Raw genomic sequence first — 17,698 nt, 5'->3', positions numbered from 1 at the left:
CCAGGGGTATGCCTACCTGTGGGGGTACAGAGAGATCTTCCAGGGGGTACATCATCTCATCTAGAGATTTGCCTCGTTTTACAACAGGCTACATAAAAAGCACTAGTGAAGTCAGTACAAACTAAAATTTCATACAATGGCTTGTTTACACAGCTCTCTCTATACTACACACTGAAATGTAAAAAGAAAAGGAGGACTTGTGGCACCTTAGAGACTAACCAATTTATTTGAGCATGAGCTTTCGTGAGCTACAGCTCACTTCATCGGATGCATCCGATGTAGCTCACAAAAAGCTCATGCTCAAATAAATTGGTTAGTCTCTAAGGTGCCACCAGTCCTCCTTTTCTTTTTGCGAATACAGACTAACACGGCTGTTACTCTGAAACGCTGAAATGTAAGTATAAGATTTATATTCTAATCGATTTATTTTAAAATTATATGGTGGGAAGGAAGCCATTTTTCAGTAACAGTGGGGCTGTGACACTTCTGTATTGTTATGTCTGATTTGTAAGCAAGTAGTTTTTAAGTGAGGTGAAACTTGGCCGTAGGCAAGACCCATCCGCCTCCTGAAAGGGGGATAGTCGTCTGGACAGGTTGAGAACCGCTGATCCAGAGTGATCAGCTGGGCTCTTTGGAAAATCCGACCTGCCCCGGCGGGCGGGGAGACGCCACATTCCTTCAGCGCAGACGGTGGGGACAGGATGGTCACTCAGCCCAGGCCCCCCAATCCCAGCTGAGTCTGTTACCCTGCCAGGGTGAGAGAGAACTGGGCTGGGGAGCAGACTAACCCCCAGCTCCCTCCTCGGGAAGCAGCTGGAGCAGCCACAGCCAAAATGTGGGGGGCGGGGAGGGGAGAGAGCTGGCGGCAGCTCCTTGGGACCCCCCCAGCTAGGGGGTGCAGGTCCTGGCAGAGAGGGGGGAGGAACATGGAATGGCCCCTGGGTAGAGGGAATGGGGGGGTCCTTTAAAGCAGGGAGCAGCCCCTGGGACTAAGTGGGGGGGGTCCCCTAGCCCTGGGGGGGGTGGCAGGGAACAGCCCTGACTGGGGGGGCCCCCTAGCCCTGGTGGGGGGGGCAGGAACAGCCCTGACTGGGGGGGCCCCCTAGCCCTGGGGGGGGTGGCAGGGAACAGCCCTGACTGGGGGGGTCCCCTAGCCTTGGGGGGGGACAGGAACAGCCGTGACTGGGGGGGTCCCCTAGCCCTGGTGGGGGGGGGCAGGAACAGCCCTGACTGGGGGGGTCCCCTAGCCCTGGGGGGGGTGGCAGGGAACAGCCCTGACTGGGGGGGTCCCCTAGCCTTGGGGGGGGACAGGAACAGCCGTGACTGGGGGGGTCCCCTAGCCCTGGTGGGGGGGGCAGGGAACAGCCCCTCACTGGGGGGGCCCCCTAGCCCTGGTGGGGGGGGCAGGGAACAGCCCCTCACTGGGGGGGCTCTGGGAAGGAGGAGGGAGGAGCACGGCACAGCCCCTGACGGGGTGGGGCGCGGCTCTGGGGAAGAGGAGGGAGGCGCACAGAACAGCCCCTGGGGGAGCTCCCTGTCCCCGGGGGAGGGGGACGAGGGAGGTGAGTGACCCTTGCCCCGGAAGCCCTCGCTCGCTCTCCCGGAAGCACCGCCCTCTCCGCCCCAGTCTCTCTCTCTTTCCGCCGCCATCTTGAAGCCGGCTCCCCGCACAGTGAGTCCTGCCGCGTCTATCCGCCGCCATCCGCCCGGCGGCGGGCCCGGCCGGGGGTGCTGGGGGTGGGGGGCCGCGCGGGGGGGCCCCGGCCTGTGCGGGCAGGAGCTGGGCGGGCCCGGCCCGGGCCCCGCATCGGGGGAGCCTGGGTCCCAGCTCCCGCCCGGGTGCGGGGCCTCCCTGCCCCGGGGAGGGGGGCTCCCGGGCGGGGGCGGGGGAGGAGGTCCTGGGGAGGGGGGCCAGTGGAAGCCCCTCCCTGGTACCTGGCGGGTAGGGGGGTGTCTCCCCCCAACTGCGTGTGTGGGGGGTAGAAGGTCGCCTGATTAGGAGAAATTGAGGGGGGGGGATTTCTGAGTGAGGGGGAGGAGGGGGAGTCATTTCCCTTTGCGAATGGGGGGGTGTCCATGTCTCCCCCACTCCCAGCCTCTTCTGGGGTGGGTCAGGAGTTCCCTCCTGTCAGACTAACTTTGGAACTGTGAAGAGTGGAGCCAGCTCTTACACACGTCCTGGGCTTTCGGGGGGCGCGGGGGTGTCTGAGCCTCAAGTTTGAAACCCCAAGACTGTCTGGAGCCCCCGCAACTTCACATCCCAGGTCTGACTCAGCCCTTCATCCGGCCCAGGTAGATAAACCCGATCCCAAGCGCTGTACTGAATGTGTGGGGTCTTCTGAGGAGACCTCGCAACCGGTGCCGGCTCTACAGGTCGCAGGGGGTGCGTCTCACAATGCAGGATTGTCCCAGTGCCCTTGGCCAAAACTTCTGGGTCCTGCTAGCTCCCTGTACTTTGTTCATGGGACAGGAAGAATTTGATCCTTGATTGCCACCAGCTGGCCGTGTGGCCTCTGACAAGTCACTTCAATTTTCTGACCCTTAATTTTTTCTCTCAAGTAGAGGAGGACACCCCTCTTTTGAACTCATGATGAGTTGTGAGAGCTGACTGAAGTCAGTAAAGAGCTGTTGGCCTGGTCAAAAGTGCTGTGTATATGGGCCAAGAATTATTATCTAAGCTGCTGAGTTTCATAGGAATATAGGGGTTGCCAGTGCATTTCAGACCCAAAGTCTGTCTAGCCCAATCTCCTGTCTCTGATGGGGGCTGGTACCAGAAACTTCAGAGGAAGGTGTAAGAACCCCACAGCAGGCAGATGAGGGATTATTTGACACACAACCCCCCAGCCCCTATCTCTCACACACGCACACACACAGAGGTGGCATTCAGATCTCTAATAGATTTGGTTTTGTTCTGAAACACAAGCGTTCATATCATTTGCGTTAACTGTAACACTAGATATTCATGATATCCATATGAATATGCAGTTCCATTTTTAATCTCTTTACGTTCTTGGTCACTGTGATCACCATTGCAGACCTGTTGCCTCTGTGGACATGCATAACGAGTTTACTTACTTGTTGGAAATGCGAAATGCTGTGATACAAGGGTTTGGTAATGGGAACGACCACTTAGTTGCAATTTCATGGTGAAATAAAATTACAGCTTCTCTCTTGCTTGTTTCAAAAGTGTTATGAAACTTCCTTATTTGTAGCCACCCAAAAGTGCATCTGTTTGGCTTTTCTGATTGTGGTTGAGACATTAACTGTGAATGTCATGGGACTTTTTCTCTTAGCTCCTCAAATCCCAAAGAACTGAATCCTTCATTAATTGTGGCCTCTGTTTTTCTTTCTTGCTCTCAGAAATGCCTGGTGAAGCGACAGAAACTGTCCCAGCCACAGAGCAGGAACTGCCACAGCCTCAGGCTGAGACAGGTCAGTGTTGCTTGGCTTTATTATACACCTTCTGAAAGGATCCCGAAACTCATCCAGCCTAAACTTCAAGGACAGGTGAAGCCAGTTTGTGGGGAGGGAGAACAAGAATATTTTGACCTCTGGTGGCTTTTGGAAGTCTAGTTAAAAGCCTTGAAGAAGGAAGGGAAGGTTGAGCGCTGGTAACTTGACTGTGATTCACTTGCTCAGATGGATGAGTTAAGAGGGCTCTTTGAATGGAAATGGTGGTAGCATGCTTGAAGGGCAGTAAGGGGTCAGTCAATACTGCTGCCCAGCTGTACAACCAAGGCTTTGGCAGTGTGTGATGTGCAGAAATACTAACTGTAAAACACCAACCTGTTTTCATTTAACTAGTGTTCTGATTTGCTGTGGTTACTAAGTGAAACACAAGTATGTGGGTCTCAGCTGCCCTAACCCAGGTGAAATGCTGGATGTTGGTTTCATTGGTCTTGGTGCCTTTTCTCTTAACCACACATTGTTTGGCTGCCTGCTGGTGTACAAGGCAGAACTGTTTGTCCCACAGCATCGCCACACGATTGTGTGGGTGTTTCTCAGTCAATCAGCTTGAAAGGCGCTTGATGCCCGCAGTGATATTGGTTATTAAATATATGGTAACATTCAGAGTCTGACAAAGCAGTCCCAGTGTAGCCAGCTCTGTGTTACACGGCCTACAGTGGAATTGCAAAAGCATACTTGGTACATTCAGTAAAATGCTGATTCCCTCCATCAAGGGATGTCATCAGCTTGTGTCACGCATTTGTAACCTACTGTTGTTACAAGTAACACTGGAAGTCCTTATTAGTGAAACAGACTAGAAAAATTAATTTTGTTCAGCTTGTTTTCTTTGTGTCTGAGGGCACTTGGTGTATAGTCAATTTCACTCTTTCCCCTGTGTGCATCCGATGAAGTGAGCTGTAGCTCACCAAAGCTTATGCTCAAATAAATTTTTTAGTCTCTAAGGTGCCACAAGTCCTCCTACTCTTTCCCCTGTGTACTCGGTTTCCCATATTGCATGTATGGGTCTCTCCCAAAACAGCAAGGGGGAGAGAAACCTTTTAAAGCCATAGGAAAACGTAGCTGTAAGTCCGCAAAGATTCACAAGGTGTTAGAGCAGGTGTAGGAACCAAGATTCCTTTTAACTCCTTGAAACTGACTAGATAACAGATTCTCTCCAATGGAATGGCTAAAAGTGGACACAGGGAGCAACATGGTGCTTCAGCCAGAAAGTTACAGCAGGGTTTGGCATTCACCGCGCATTGTGATGCAGCACTGATGAATGTGCTGTAAGAACATCTGACTACTCTTGGGAGGGAGGGAGGGAGGGAGGAGTTGAACTGAGAGTCAGTGCAGCTTTAAAAAAAAAAAAAAAGCAACAGAATCCTGCTTGCGTTTTGCAGTGTGTATGAATTTAGTAATGATTTTCCAACCCACTGTATGTTGTGCTTCTCAATTGTCTCTCTTGAAGGTTTCCTGGTGCTGTGATCCAGTTATCAAATAGTATGGCCTTGTTTGCTACATTTCTGCCTAGAGGGTCGGGGCACACTGCATGACTGTAGGACTGGGCCTGAGGCATGGGGGAGCCACACAGTGCATGACTGGCAAATGTGGTGAATTCTGTCCAAGGGCTGTGTGAGTTTGACTTGGGGACAAGAAGAAAAATTGGGAACAGTTGAATGATCAAACGGTGCTGGGGAAAAGGTTTTGTGAAGGGAAGTAACCCGGAGGGGGGCTAAAGTCCAGTTCTCCATTAAATTGTGCTTGTCATTCATGAGTCAAGTAGGTAGCTCAATTTGACTAGCAGTATGGTCATGCTGTCATTTTTCTTTAAATGCCTCATTGAGGGGTAGATGCGATTCCTATGGCTGGGTAACTTCCCAGGCACCATTTGTGCCCGTGGGTGCATACAGAGCTGCAGCATCCCAGGGCATGGTTTTTCACTGGGTCACCGAGGATAACTCACACATTTTCCCCACTGTTGATTCTTCTCATCTCTTGGTTGTCTTACCACGCCATGGAGCATATAAAGGTTGGTGGGTCTTGGTAGTATGTGGTGTGTACTCAACAGCTGATGCTATTGCAGTAACTCCTCCCCCGGCCCCCGGGGAAGCAAGCTGGGCTCTCGCAGGAGTGACACTGGCAGCTGAGCAGATCCGAGCAGTTGCCACCAAGAGTCCTGAGGTGGCAGGCCAGGGTTCCCAGGCTGAGGCTGCTCTGGAACCTTCAGGTAGGTCTCAAGTTACTACAGGAGGTGCGGGGGGGGGGGCACGAAGAGTTACCCTGTCTGTAAAATAAAATCTGGCTCTGACTCATCTAGGGCATTAGAAATACCAGCTCCACGTTGAGCAGAATCTTCCAAAGCCTTGTGGGGCTCGAAAGGAGCTCCTGGTTAGAGGGCTCTGATAACATGTATGATTACGTGTATGTGAGATTTAATCTCTGAGATGGTTTCATTGCACCTCTTGTCACCTAAGTGTATCTCTGCTGGAGTTAGATTGGCCTGTGGAAAGAGCATAATGCAGTGCTGAACTCCTGAGGTCCAGCAATAGGGGGCTTCGTTTCCCACCCCCCACAGCCCAGTTATTAGGAGCCTTCACCAATTGTCTGCGGCCTCCATGAAATCCATTGCTTTCCTGGGTTGGCAGGAGATGCCCCTGGAGTACATTGTGGGGCATTAGAGCTGGCAGTTGCATGGCAGTCTTGTCTCAGTGATGTCCCAGAGTGATAATGTCTGAGGCATCTTGAGTGAATATGGAAGGATCAATGAGGCCTCATGGAGACTGGAAAGAATTTTTCAAAGGGAAAGTTATGGTGAATGCCCCCTGCTGCCTGGTTCATGCTCGGCTCAGCACCTTTCTGAGATTAGCTCCCCTTTGTTAGACTTGGTAGTTCCCCTTTAAGAAACTGATCGGTTTCCCTACTTGGAAACTGGTAACTTCTGGGGGGCATGTGCTGGGCCTTTCTTCCCCCTTGCTACAGGACTCCCAATTTTAGACTCCACTCTGGGATCTGCCATGTTTTATTGTCGTACATTTCACCAACACTTGAAACCAACTCCTGCTCACTGAGTGCAGGACTGGGCCTAGCTGTCTGGCTCTCAGCAGCTGAGAGATGACAGGTTCTAGTCTCTGACTGGCACTAAATCCGATTTGGGAAAGGCTGAGCCAGGACAATACATGAGCAACTGGTATTTGCCACTGAGTGAGCAGTCAAGTGACCTATGCAAAGTGGCTTTTGTGCAGACTCCCTAAATCAGTGGCTGATACATAAATGAGTCAGTCATTCATACCTGGATCGGGGTGCAGCTCCCTCCCCCCGGAGCAGGAGGGTCAGTGAAAGCCTTAGCTGCTTGCTCAGTGCAGCGCTGGGGTTACCTTCCTGCTGCAGCCAAGCCTTGCATTCTGCATTAGTCAGCACTGCCCTGCTGTGAGAAGACCTGGCCCTCCAGAGTAGGAGCAAGAAAAGGCGTCAGACTCACAAAAGGCATTTCCCTTCTATTCTAAAGCTGTTCAGGAGAACAATGTGGAGAAGCATCTGCATCCCAGACACCTGCAGACCACGCCTCTGGCCTGCTGGGAACAGACCACCTCTTCCCCACCCTCCTGCTCATCATGAATACCCCCTCATTCCTAGCTTCTAGCCCCTCCCCATGGAAGCCGATGCTGGGTTAACTGGTGTAACAGCCCAAGCAGCTCTGCTGTTCCTGTCCAACTAATGGCGTTCTGGGGTTGCAAGCTGCCCCAGGCTGCTTGAGTCACACCCAGTGTCTCCAATGGAGCTGTACCTGATGGTGGAATAGCAACTGGAGCAGGTCAGCTCTCCTTGCCTGACCCCTCTGCCTGCTGTGCAAAACAACATGCCTGCAGCTTTTGGCTAAGCAGATTGCTGCTCATGAGAACCAGCTCATTCCCATACGCTGCCAAGTGTGGCCTCTTCCCCTGGATCCCTTTGATACAGACTGCGCAGGTTCCTCCCTAGATCAGTCTCACCGGACTTGTCCTGCCACCCTCTTCCAGAGACCTCGCTGGGCTCTCTCCCTCAGAGGTTTGGGGTGCATCTAGGGCTCAAGAAAGTAAAGGGCTGATGCCACTCGCTAGCGTTATATATCATATGGGCAGGCGCTGCTTATTTTTGGTGTGCTGCTGGTCCAGTGCACCTAGCTCCTGACCAGCAGAATCATCAGGACAGCGCTGTCCTGGATCCATCTTCCCCATGCTAGCTCGCTTGGATTGCAGCCCAGCCTGGGTTTGAACTCTGGTATCCAGAGGTGAAAGGTGAGCGGCACCATTCTTGTGAGACCTGGTTTGTCTTGGAAATGGAGCAGAACCTTCTTGCTTGCAGCAGTTCCTGATTGGAAGGACTTGTCGGTAATAACCTTTCACTCTTGCTTGTTTAGCTCCTGCTGTCCCTGCCCCTCCTGCTGGTGCTCCTGTTCAAGCGTCAGGTATTCTGAACTCATGTCCCCCGCGTGCGTCTCATTAACCATGTTTGCTGTGCTGGGTAGTCCCATTAACAAAAACGTTTAGCAAAACGTGCAGTGCGAGAGCAGGAGCCTAGGAGCTAGGGCTCCTGGGTTCTTCTCCCACGTCACTGCCGTGTGGCTCGGTTTACTTATGTGTAAAAGAAAACCTGCATTCCAGGAGCACACAAGGCTTTTAGTTGCATGTTTGTAAAGCACTGGGGATGGATGAGGCTAGAGGAGGGAGTGTTTGCTCCTAGGATCTGAGGGCTGCTTTCCTGGGATAAAGGATCCGTGTGAGAGCCTGGTGTGTTGGGACCATGAAACCACAACGTTCAGGAGCTGTACAGCAACTTGTGATGTTCCTTCCCGTTCTCAGGCATCCCAAATGCTAGGAGACAAACAGTGCTGTCTGGCCCTGAGCATGGCGTGCTCACACTCTGCCCAGCTCAGGCTGCATCAGCCGCTTGCCAGGAGCCTGAGGGCCTAACCTAACCTGCCTGAAAAAGAGCCATTTGCAGCCAGACTCCTGTTTAATATGGAGGTGCAGCCCTCAGAGACCGCGAAGCCCGGCATGTGATCCTGCCCTGTTTGGATACAGGTGGAACCCTGCATGCTGGGGCCTGCCGCCTCTGCAGACCACACCTCCATAGTAGCTGAGGGAGCCAAGCTTTGAATTGGACTGTGTGAAGCACAGGGGTGTGATACTTCCCCTATGCTACCAGAATCCCTTTGGGAGAAAAACTGGATTTCCAGAGCCAGGCAAATGCCAAACCAACCAGACACCGACCGCTCCGTCTGGCTTGTCAGGCACTTGTACCTGGTGTCTAGAAACCCGCACAGGGTCCTGCGTTCAAGGCCAACGGGCCAGAATGATTTCCTGGGTCTTTGTGCTGAAATAAAGCTGCTGTATTTCCATAGCTTTCTGGACCCCAGGATCATTTTACTGAAGTTATGGGCTGGAAAACGAGCTGGAGCAGGGTTCTTCCCCAATGTGCTACTGACACATGGACGCTGTGGGTGGGCAGCTGGCATTCTGGGTTAGGGGGCTTGCATGTGTGCCCGTGGGGATGGGGGCATGAAGCTGTGCAGGCATGGGTAGCCAGGGGGACTTCCCCTTAGGGGTGGGGTATTTTGTGTGTTAAAATACACTGATCTGTCTCCCTCTGGAGGGCGGGAGACGGGAGCGTCTGTGGTGCGAGGAGAGCTTTCTGAGAGCCGCAAGGGACAGGGTGTTAAAATGCCATTGCCTGGCAGTGTCCTGGCGAGGGTGTGGGGCCACCCGTCTGCCCGGGTAGCTGGACTGTAGCCCATGCGGGGTCGCGCTGGATTGCTCACCTTTCTCCCCTGGCCCCCTTGGTTTTCTTTTCTCATTGGTTCACTTTGTTTTTCTCTCTCCGTCTCTTCATGCTGCTCCTTCCCCGGCACTAGCTCCAGCTCCTGCTGCTAACCCTGCCCAGCCCTCCCCTCCACGTGCCCCCACGGGCCTGGCTGTGTCACGAGAGCAGCCCCCCTCCCCAACCTCTCCTGCTTCCCCAGCACTCGCTCCCCTTGCAGCCCCTGCCTCCCCACCTGTGGTCCCAGCTCTGATGCCTCCGACCTTCTCCGCTCCCTTAAAGCTCCCAGCTGCAGCTGTTGGCATCCCAGTGCCCAGCCCACCTCCCCCTATTCCCCCTACAGCCCCAGCTCTTGGGACCCCAGCCGATTCTGCCACTCCAGGCTCTCCCAGGCCTGCTGCTGCTGCTTCCCCAGTTACTCCAGCGTCCCCTGGGGGCCCAGCACTGGCATCTCCTTCTGTTACCCCAAGGTGTCCCCATGTCTCTCTCACCACCCCTCTTGCCCCCCTGGCGGCACCAGCCTCTCCTAAATGCCCAGTTTTGACAGCTCCTGTTTCTCCCCTGACCCCCCTCATTCCTCCTGTGGCCCCTGCGGCGCCAGGCCCTCTTGCTCCTCCCGCAATCTCAGCCACCCCCCCTGTGGCCGCTGCCCCTGCTCCCCTCACCCTTCTGGCTCCTGTTTCTCCCCCTGTGACATCAGCTCTGGCTGCTGCTACCCCTGTGGCCCAACCTACTTCCCCCACCCCTCTTGTTCCTCCCTTAGTCATTGCTGCTCCCCCAGCCCCCCTCACATCCCCTGGGACCTCAGCTTCTCTGGTGGTCCCTGGTGCTGCCCCTCTGGCCCCAACCTCTTGCCCAGCTTTTCCTGTGGCTCCTGTCCCAGCCCCCTCCACGCCTCGTGAGACCCCTGCCTCTCCCCCAGCCCCTCTCCCTCCCCCAAAGGCCCCAACCTCTCCTACAGCTCCTGCCCCAGCCCCCTCCACTCCCTTGGAGACCCCTGCCTCTCCCCCAGCCCCTCTCCCTCCCCCAAAGACCCCAGCCTCTCCTACAGCTCCTGTCCCAGCCCCCTCCACTCCCTTGGAGACCCCTGCCTCTCCCCCAGCCCCTCTCCCTCCCCCAAAGACCCCAGCCTCTCCTACAGCTCCTGCCCCAGCCCCCTCCACTCTCCCCAAGACCCCTGCCTCTCCCCCAACCCCTCTCTCCCCCACACAGGCCCCATCCTCACCTCCTGCCCCAGCCCCCTCCACTCTCCCCAAGACCCCTGCCTCTCCCCCAACCCCTCTCTCCCCCACACAGGCCCCATCCTCACCTCCTGCCCCAACTCCCTCCACTGCCCCAAAGCCCCCTGCTTCTCTACCAAAGCCCCCAGCCTCTCCTGTGGGTCCTGCTTCTGCCCCCGCCCTCTCCATGCCCTCTGAGACCCCTCCCTCTCTCCCGACCCCTCTCTCTTCTGCTGTGGCCTCAGCTTCTACTGCTCCTCCTGCCTCAGCCCCAACCCCCTCCACTTCCATCAAAACCCCTGCTCCTCCATCAAAGGCCCCAGCCTCCCCTGTGGGTCCTGCTCCTGCCCCCTCCACTCCCCCTGTGATCCCTGCCTCTGCCCCATCCCCTCTCCCTCCCCCAAAGACCGCAGCCTCTCCTGCAGCTCCTGCTCCATCCCCCTCCATTCCCCCTGTGACCCCAGCCCCTCCCCCAACCCCTCTCCCTTCCCCTATGGCTCCTTCCCCAGCCCCTCTCCACCCCTTGGTGGCTCCTGTTTCTCCCAGTGTGACACCAGCTCTGGGGGCTCGTGCATCTCCACCAGCTCCTGTCACCCCCACTGAGGCTGCAGTTTCTCCTGGGACCCCTGTTTCTCCCCCTGTGGCCCCAGCCTCTCCCACTTCCCCACTTCTGGTGACCCCTGGCTCTCCCCCTGTCCCAAAGGCAGTAAGCTCTGCCCCCGCCTCCTCCCCTGAGCTCCTCCTTGCTCCCCAGAAACCAGCTTCCTCGCCAGCTGCTTCCACTGACCTCCCTGCCACTCCCCTTACTTCAGCGAGTAGCCAAGCCCCTGCACCTCTGCCCACTTCCCCCGCTGAAGAGCTAACCCCCCGCCCCGGGCTTCCTAAACCATCCCCGCCTTCCTCCTCACCTGGTCCTGCGCCCGAAGCACCAGCTAGACCCCCCACCCCTGTCTGCGCTGCTACCATCGATGACGACGAGCTGCCGCCTCTCATCCCTCCTGAGGGGCCTGCCGGGGAACTGCCTTTGCAGCCGATCCTGGTGGATCTCTCCTCTCCCAGACCCGCTGTGGCCCCTGCTGAGGCCCCAGCTTCTCTTCCTCCAGCCAAGCAACCCGTGCTGAAGAATGACAAGGGTATTTGCGGCCTCGGTTTGCTGTGTGCATGGAGTGTCAGCGGCTGCCCACGGAGTACTAACCTCGTAGAGACTGTCGGGCCTGGATTCCCCTCCTCCCCCACACGCACTTCGCCTGCTTGGTTTGTTAGCCTAGAAACGTAGCATTTAGAAGCGATGTGCCATGCTATGTAGTGAGGCCAAAATAACCCCGTGCTGAGCCGTGAGCGCTGACCAGGATCCTGGCTGGGGTAAAGCCTCTTGTACGTGGCGCCCCAGTATCAGGCAGGTCACCGCCCGCTGTCTGCTCTTGTGTTGGACACCAACTTCTGTAGTTTGTCCTAGTGCAGTTCACGTTACTAATGGAGGGGTCTCGGACACGCATGGGGCTGGCTTGCAGGGGGGGATGGTTTGAACTCTGTTGCGTCTGGACCAGCGTCACCGGAACTGCGTAGCCTCCCACTTGGATCTTTCACCAACGTCTGCTGTGTATTTAATCCATTCTTCTCTGAATTCTCTGTTTCTCAGCAACCTTGTGGAGATCTAGGTTAGCTCAAAGATCACCAGAGGTCCCAGGGTTAATCGTGGTCACTTTCAATCTGCCTGTATTGGGCAGATGCTCACAGTCCTGCTTGGATTTAGCGTCCTGGCTGGTTCACCTGTGGTTATTCTTTTACTTCCCTGGAAACAAGTTTGATGTTAAAATGTGTCTCCGTGGTCTGTGTTAGTTCTTAGCATGTGTGCTGGTCAGTTGACCTATCTGCGCCCACTTCTGGGCCACGGGAGCGTTGCTGTATGTGTCATTGGTGTGGTGGCCTGCCCTATGCACACCCTAACCAAGCTGCACACAGCATTTAGTGCAGGGGCCTGAGGCTCAGGGTGTGAGTGGTTGATGGGTCTGTCTAGTTACCAAGCCTTGTATCCACTCCCAGTGAGACTGGACCACATGGAAATCGCAGATTGGGCTGAGTTTGTGCCCTAGCTGGTCTTCATTTCTGAACTGGCTGTTAGCATGGAGAGGAGGGTTGTAACTCGCCCCTCCCAGTCTGCTCTGGGGGTTGAGTGTGGCACAGACGGATTCTGCTTCTTCACTTCTGTGCTGTCAGGCACGTTTCATTCTCCAACACGTCAGGGCTTGCAAGCTAACTACACCCACTGCAGCAGAGACTTGCATGAACTCCCAGCGGTCCTCTGAGTCTTACCAGATCCCTGACAGCTTCTTGGTAGTGGCACAGATACGCATTTCAGCATCCGGAGATGCTGCTTCCTGCTAAGGGCTCTTGGTTTAATTGTTGTCGTACCACCCCTTTAATAGAGCCATGGGTGGGCCTGGCTTTGTGCGGACACACAGCAACCCTGCAAGCTCAAGGTAACTCGTAGCCACTTTCCCTGCTCTAGGCCTGAGCTCCTACAATCCCCCATTTTGCTGTCATTTAAACAGACTGAAGAGGCATTGACAGAGTGTCAGATTTTGTCTTCCTCCCCGCCCCAGCTGGGTCCCTGGTGATGTGAGTTATGCTTTGCTGACTCACTCTTCTGGTGTTGTCAAACCCGCCTTTACACTTGTTTATCATCTGCTCCTGCCTAACACTCACTTCACTGCTGATGAATGTAGAGGTTTGGGCTTGGAGCTGGATTCTGCAAAGAGCTGAGTACTTGTGACTCCCACTAATTTTGAAGGAGATGGGGGGGTGCCCAGTGCCCTAGCTCAGCCCTCTGATTAGGTACAGATACTTTCCCACTTCGCCTAGGGGAGTACCTTAAGCTCCTTCCTGTTTCTCAGCTTCTAGACGGGGCAGAATACCAACCATCATCCCCCTCTTCCCGTCCTCAAATTCACCCTCCCTTTCCTATCCAAAATCCAGTGTCAGCTGTGTAGGCAGGGTCTGTAAACCCAATGGCCTCATAGATACCAAATCCTGATCCACTCCAGTCTAGTTGTTAGAGAGAGCAGGAGGGTAAGGAGCAGGCAGTCATGCAGTCTGACTACTAGGCTTCTGTCTGCTGCCGCACAAGGTTTTCCCCCCACCGTTTCAGAGCACTGGATTTCCAAAGCATTTGGTGCTGTTAGTCTGTGTTGTCCTCCTTGGATGTGCCTGTTCTTTTATTACCCAAAAGGGATCGGTGTGGGGAGAACTGTTCCTATACCAGGTCTTACATAAGTTTATTGAATTGAAGTTCATTTTGGTGTGAACTGGGGTGAAGGAGCAATGTCAACCCTTTGGTATAACGAGACCCTAAACAGCCCCATGGCAAAGGCTCTGCCAGAACAGGTCTGCTTCCTTGGTCTGTCTGTTTCCTCCAGACTGGCCTGCTACTCCCCACGGGGGCCCACGCTGGAAAATGTGAATGCACGTTTGTATCCATAGGGTCCGGCACAGAATCCGACAGTGACGAATCGGTGCCAGAACTCGAAGAACAAGATTCTACACAGGCCACCACACAGCAGGCACAGGTGAGGGGTCCGGTCCCTGCAGCTGAGTGTGTGCGGTGGGGGTGAGTTGCAGGATTCTCTGGCTTCTGGAAGTGAGCGAGAACCTTTCATCTTCGTGCTATGGAGGGCCATGATCTGTGAATTGATTGAGCCCAGGCAGTCACTTGAGGCGGATGTGAACATGCATCTCTCACTGTACTCACAGCTTAGGGGGAAGGCCCTGGGGAAATCCCCATTCTTCAATCCACCCAGATGCAACCCCTCCCAGGCCCTGTAGATCCTGTCTCAGCTAGCTCACACTGCTGTGAATGCTGGCCATTGGAGAGTCATGCCTGCATGCGGAGCAGTTCTGTTCCTCCCTCCCCCATACAGTGAGCTGGCTCTGTCCTGAACTCTGCTCCCCAGCACGGCAGAGCCGCGGTTGCTGAGAGAGTCCATCTCAGCTGGTCCCCTGCTGCTGGTTCCTTGGGCGTCTTCCCCAGGATTCGCTAAGGCCCCACTTGTTGCCTGTCCCTGCAGCTCGCAGCAGCCGCTGAAATAGATGAAGAACCAGTTAGCAAAGCAAAGCAGAGCCGGAGTGAAAAGAAAGCACGAAAGGTAAGAGACCGTGGCCATGGGCCCAATTCCTCGCCCTCCCTTCGGGAGTCAGCCAGCCCAGCGGGGAAGAGGAATGGCTCTGTCAAGATCTCCATGTGCACTGGGGCTAAAACCCTCTGCGCCCCTTTGATTTAACCCTGTCGGGCCCAGCATGGTGCTGCTTGTATAGTGGCAAGGCTGGCGCAGAACTGAGGGGCGCTTGGGTGACCCTCCGCCTCTCTCATCCAATGAGCTCAGAGGCCAGCCCTGGTGACCCCCGGCTGAGGAGGCGCGCCCATTCCACAGGAGAGATTGAAACAGAGAGAGGAGACCTCGGGCCATCCAGTAAGGTGGTGGCAGAGCTGGGAATGAACTCTGCCTCCAGGTTCTCTCCACTCTGCCTCTGTCTACAAGGCTTCTCGGCCGCAGTAATGTCAGAGGTTTCTTTGCGGGATCCCAATGTCCTGAGCCGATGAGCTAGTTACACCTTGCCTAGGCTGTCTCAATGAGCTATTTCTCTTTCCTTCCCTTCTCCTTTGCTTTTAAGGCAATGTCCAAACTGGGCCTTCGCCAGGTCACAGGTGTAACCCGAGTCACCATCCGGAAATCCAAGAACATCCTCTTCGTCATCACGAAGCCAGATGTGTATAAAAGCCCAGCATCAGACACCTACATAGTCTTCGGCGAGGCAAAGGTGAGCTGAGCCCGCTCATGATGGACGGGAGCACCTGACCGCTCTTTCAGTCTGTGTTCACAGCAGCGCGGTGGCCCAGCCAGACCTCGGGGATTGCAGTTCTGTGGCATCTCGCTTCAGACAGAACTGTGCTAGATAAGTTTCCCTGCTGCTGTGCGTGTGTGTCTGGTGGGATGTGAGTGGGTTTTGAATCCTCTCTAGGGGCTGGTTTCTCATCTTGTTGTGGCTGTGGCTGACTCGAAAGGCCTTGGATGTCTTGAAGCTCCATTCTGAAGTCCTGGCTTCTCTTTGGGTTCAGTTTTAAATGACAGCATCTCACTGTGCTCTGTGCTTCTCCCAACCCCCAGATCGAAGATCTGTCCCAGCAGGCGCAGCTGGCAGCTGCCGAGAAATTCAAAGTGCAAGGAGAAGCCGTCTCAAACATTCAGGAAAACACACAGACTCCCACCGTACAGGAGGAGAGCGAAGAGGAGGAGGTATGTTGCCTCCGGGTCCCAGTCATGTTTGGGGTCTGAAACAGAAGCCCACAGCCCGTGCAGTTCAGATGAAAGGACCCACTGTATTAATGTGCACGTGTGGTTAATGGCACGTGCTACCCGTTGGGCCTCTTGCCCACCCTAGTGTCTCTCTCTGGCAGGTGTCCAGGACCCCTGTGTGAAGCAAGTTGCGGGTGGGTTCCCAGCCCATTTTCTAGTGGGACAGATGTCCACCTCACACAAACCATCATACCAACTCATCCTCTCTTTGGGAAGCCCGGCAGAGGGCAGGCCCCGGACGTTTACTATCCTTCCCCACTCTGGAGCAGGCACTTCTCACCAGCACTGATTATTGCAGTTACTGGGCTCCTGCTGCTGTATGCATTGTGATATCTCCCCATTGCACTCACCTGCAAGGCATCTGAGCCCATTTGCCCCTATAACACATGCTGGATACACTGAGACATGGTACCTGGGGATTCCTTGTCCCTTCTGCCGCCTTCCTGCTCTAATGGTAGAAAGAAGAAACTTGCCCTGAGTGCTGGCCATCCCAGAATCCCCTACTGCGAGGCTGCTTGCACCTTCCTTTTGGAGCAGCTGGTGCTGGCCACTGTCAGGAGACAGGAAAACACACCAAATTGGGTCTGATCCAGCCTGGTAATTCCTTTGCTTCCATGAAGCAGCCATTTCCCCAATCTGCAAGCAGTGAAATCAGATCATGAGTGCTCCTACTGCTTGGGTTGAATTGAGGAATCCCCAGTGGGTCGGGGCCGTCTGTACCTGCACGGCACAGAGAGATCCGTGCCATCAGCTGGGAGACAGTCCTGGTCTTTTCTTGCTTAGGTTGACGAGACCGGCGTCGAGGTGAAGGACATCGAGCTGGTCATGTCCCAGGCGAACGTGTCCCGCGCGAAGGCTGTCCGGGCCCTGAAGAACAACAGTAACGATATTGTAAATGCTATTATGGTGAGTGGCCTCCGGAGCGGAGTTCCCAGCCAGTCGAGCAAACCCAAAACTTGGGGAGCAGACGTTACAGTTTGGAGTGAATCCTCCCTGAATGGGGAGAACAGGGCATGCTCATTTCACTGCTGATGGGTGTGAGGAGCTCACTGATCAGTTACCATGAGGGCATATCCCTACTTACCCCCTCCTCTCTCCATGTCTCAACTCGCCTGTTCTGCATCATTCTGGCAGTTTTCATTGTCTGCACCGACCTCACCCATTGGGAAGGGGGGAAATAACAGATGGTACAAAATCCGCTTGGGTCTGTGTTGTGATGTAAATTATTATTTGGGGGGTAGGCGTCCCCCTGCCTCTGTCCCCCCTTCCCCCCCATGTGTGTATCCAAGCAGGATCTTGCCCAGCTCTCTGCTCTCAGAACAGCCTTCCCCAAGGTCGCTTGGCCCCGCTTGATAGATAAACAGTCTGAAGCTCACGCCGCTCTGTTTCTTCTGCATCAGCATGCTGGAGGGAGCTGGAGTGCAGAGCTTAGTGAAATCTCCAGGGAATTGCAGACCTGCCCCCAGAGATACTTTCTAACCGTTCTTTCTCTGTCTCTCCAGGAATTGACGATGTAGCCATCAGAAGGGAGGAACCTTTTGGTTTTTCAGAGAAGAGTAAAATGCAGCGAAATTTAACATTTGTACTATTTCTATCGATAAATAAAAGTTGTGGCTTACTGTCGGTGAAATCTTTTATGTTTTGTTTTGCTTTTTGTTTGCCCTGAGGTCACAAGGAGGTGTAACCGCTGATCACAGAGGAGGTCCCAGGCCTGACATTCTCTCTCCTCTGCTGTTCCTGGGAAGGCACGCCTGCTAATTCTAGTGCAGGGGTCGGCAACCTTTCAGAAGTGGTGTGCCGAGTCTTCATTTATTCACTCTAATTTAAGGGTTCGCGTGCCAGTCATACATTTTAACGTTTTTAGAAGGTCTCTTTCTAGAAGTG

General features: G+C 54.7%; 1 protein-coding gene across 3 annotated transcripts; it reads left to right on the top strand.

The window, feature by feature from the left end:
- The first annotated feature begins 1,565 nt into the window (after positions 1–1,565).
- Positions 1,566–17,444, top strand: NACA (nascent polypeptide associated complex subunit alpha). 3 transcript variants are annotated; one of them, XM_073319325.2, is made up of 11 exons: positions 1,566–1,672; positions 3,361–3,432; positions 5,531–5,674; positions 7,844–7,891; positions 9,338–11,596; positions 13,944–14,029; positions 14,528–14,605; positions 15,132–15,278; positions 15,626–15,754; positions 16,598–16,720; positions 17,317–17,444. In XM_073319325.2, the coding sequence occupies exons 2-11, from the start codon at positions 3,363–3,365 to the stop codon at positions 17,329–17,331; spliced, it is 3,099 nt and encodes a 1,032-aa protein (XP_073175426.2). In that variant the 5' UTR covers positions 1,566–1,672; positions 3,361–3,362; the 3' UTR covers positions 17,332–17,444. The 3 variants fall into 3 exon arrangements, with proteins under 3 accessions (XP_073175426.2, XP_073175429.1, XP_073175430.1); XM_073319328.1 differs by lacking the exons at positions 7,844–7,891; positions 9,338–11,596 and having other exon boundaries at positions 1,569–1,672; XM_073319329.1 differs by lacking the exons at positions 5,531–5,674; positions 7,844–7,891; positions 9,338–11,596 and having other exon boundaries at positions 1,570–1,672.
- The last annotated feature ends 254 nt before the right edge of the window (positions 17,445–17,698 follow it).

Source organism: Lepidochelys kempii, chromosome 20, assembly GCF_965140285.1.
Source record: "Lepidochelys kempii isolate rLepKem1 chromosome 20, rLepKem1.hap1, whole genome shotgun sequence".
NCBI classification, from domain to species: Eukaryota; Metazoa; Chordata; order Testudines; family Cheloniidae; genus Lepidochelys; species Lepidochelys kempii.
Note: the sequence above shows the minus strand (reverse complement) of the source record. Positions and strands in the feature narration are given on the sequence as shown.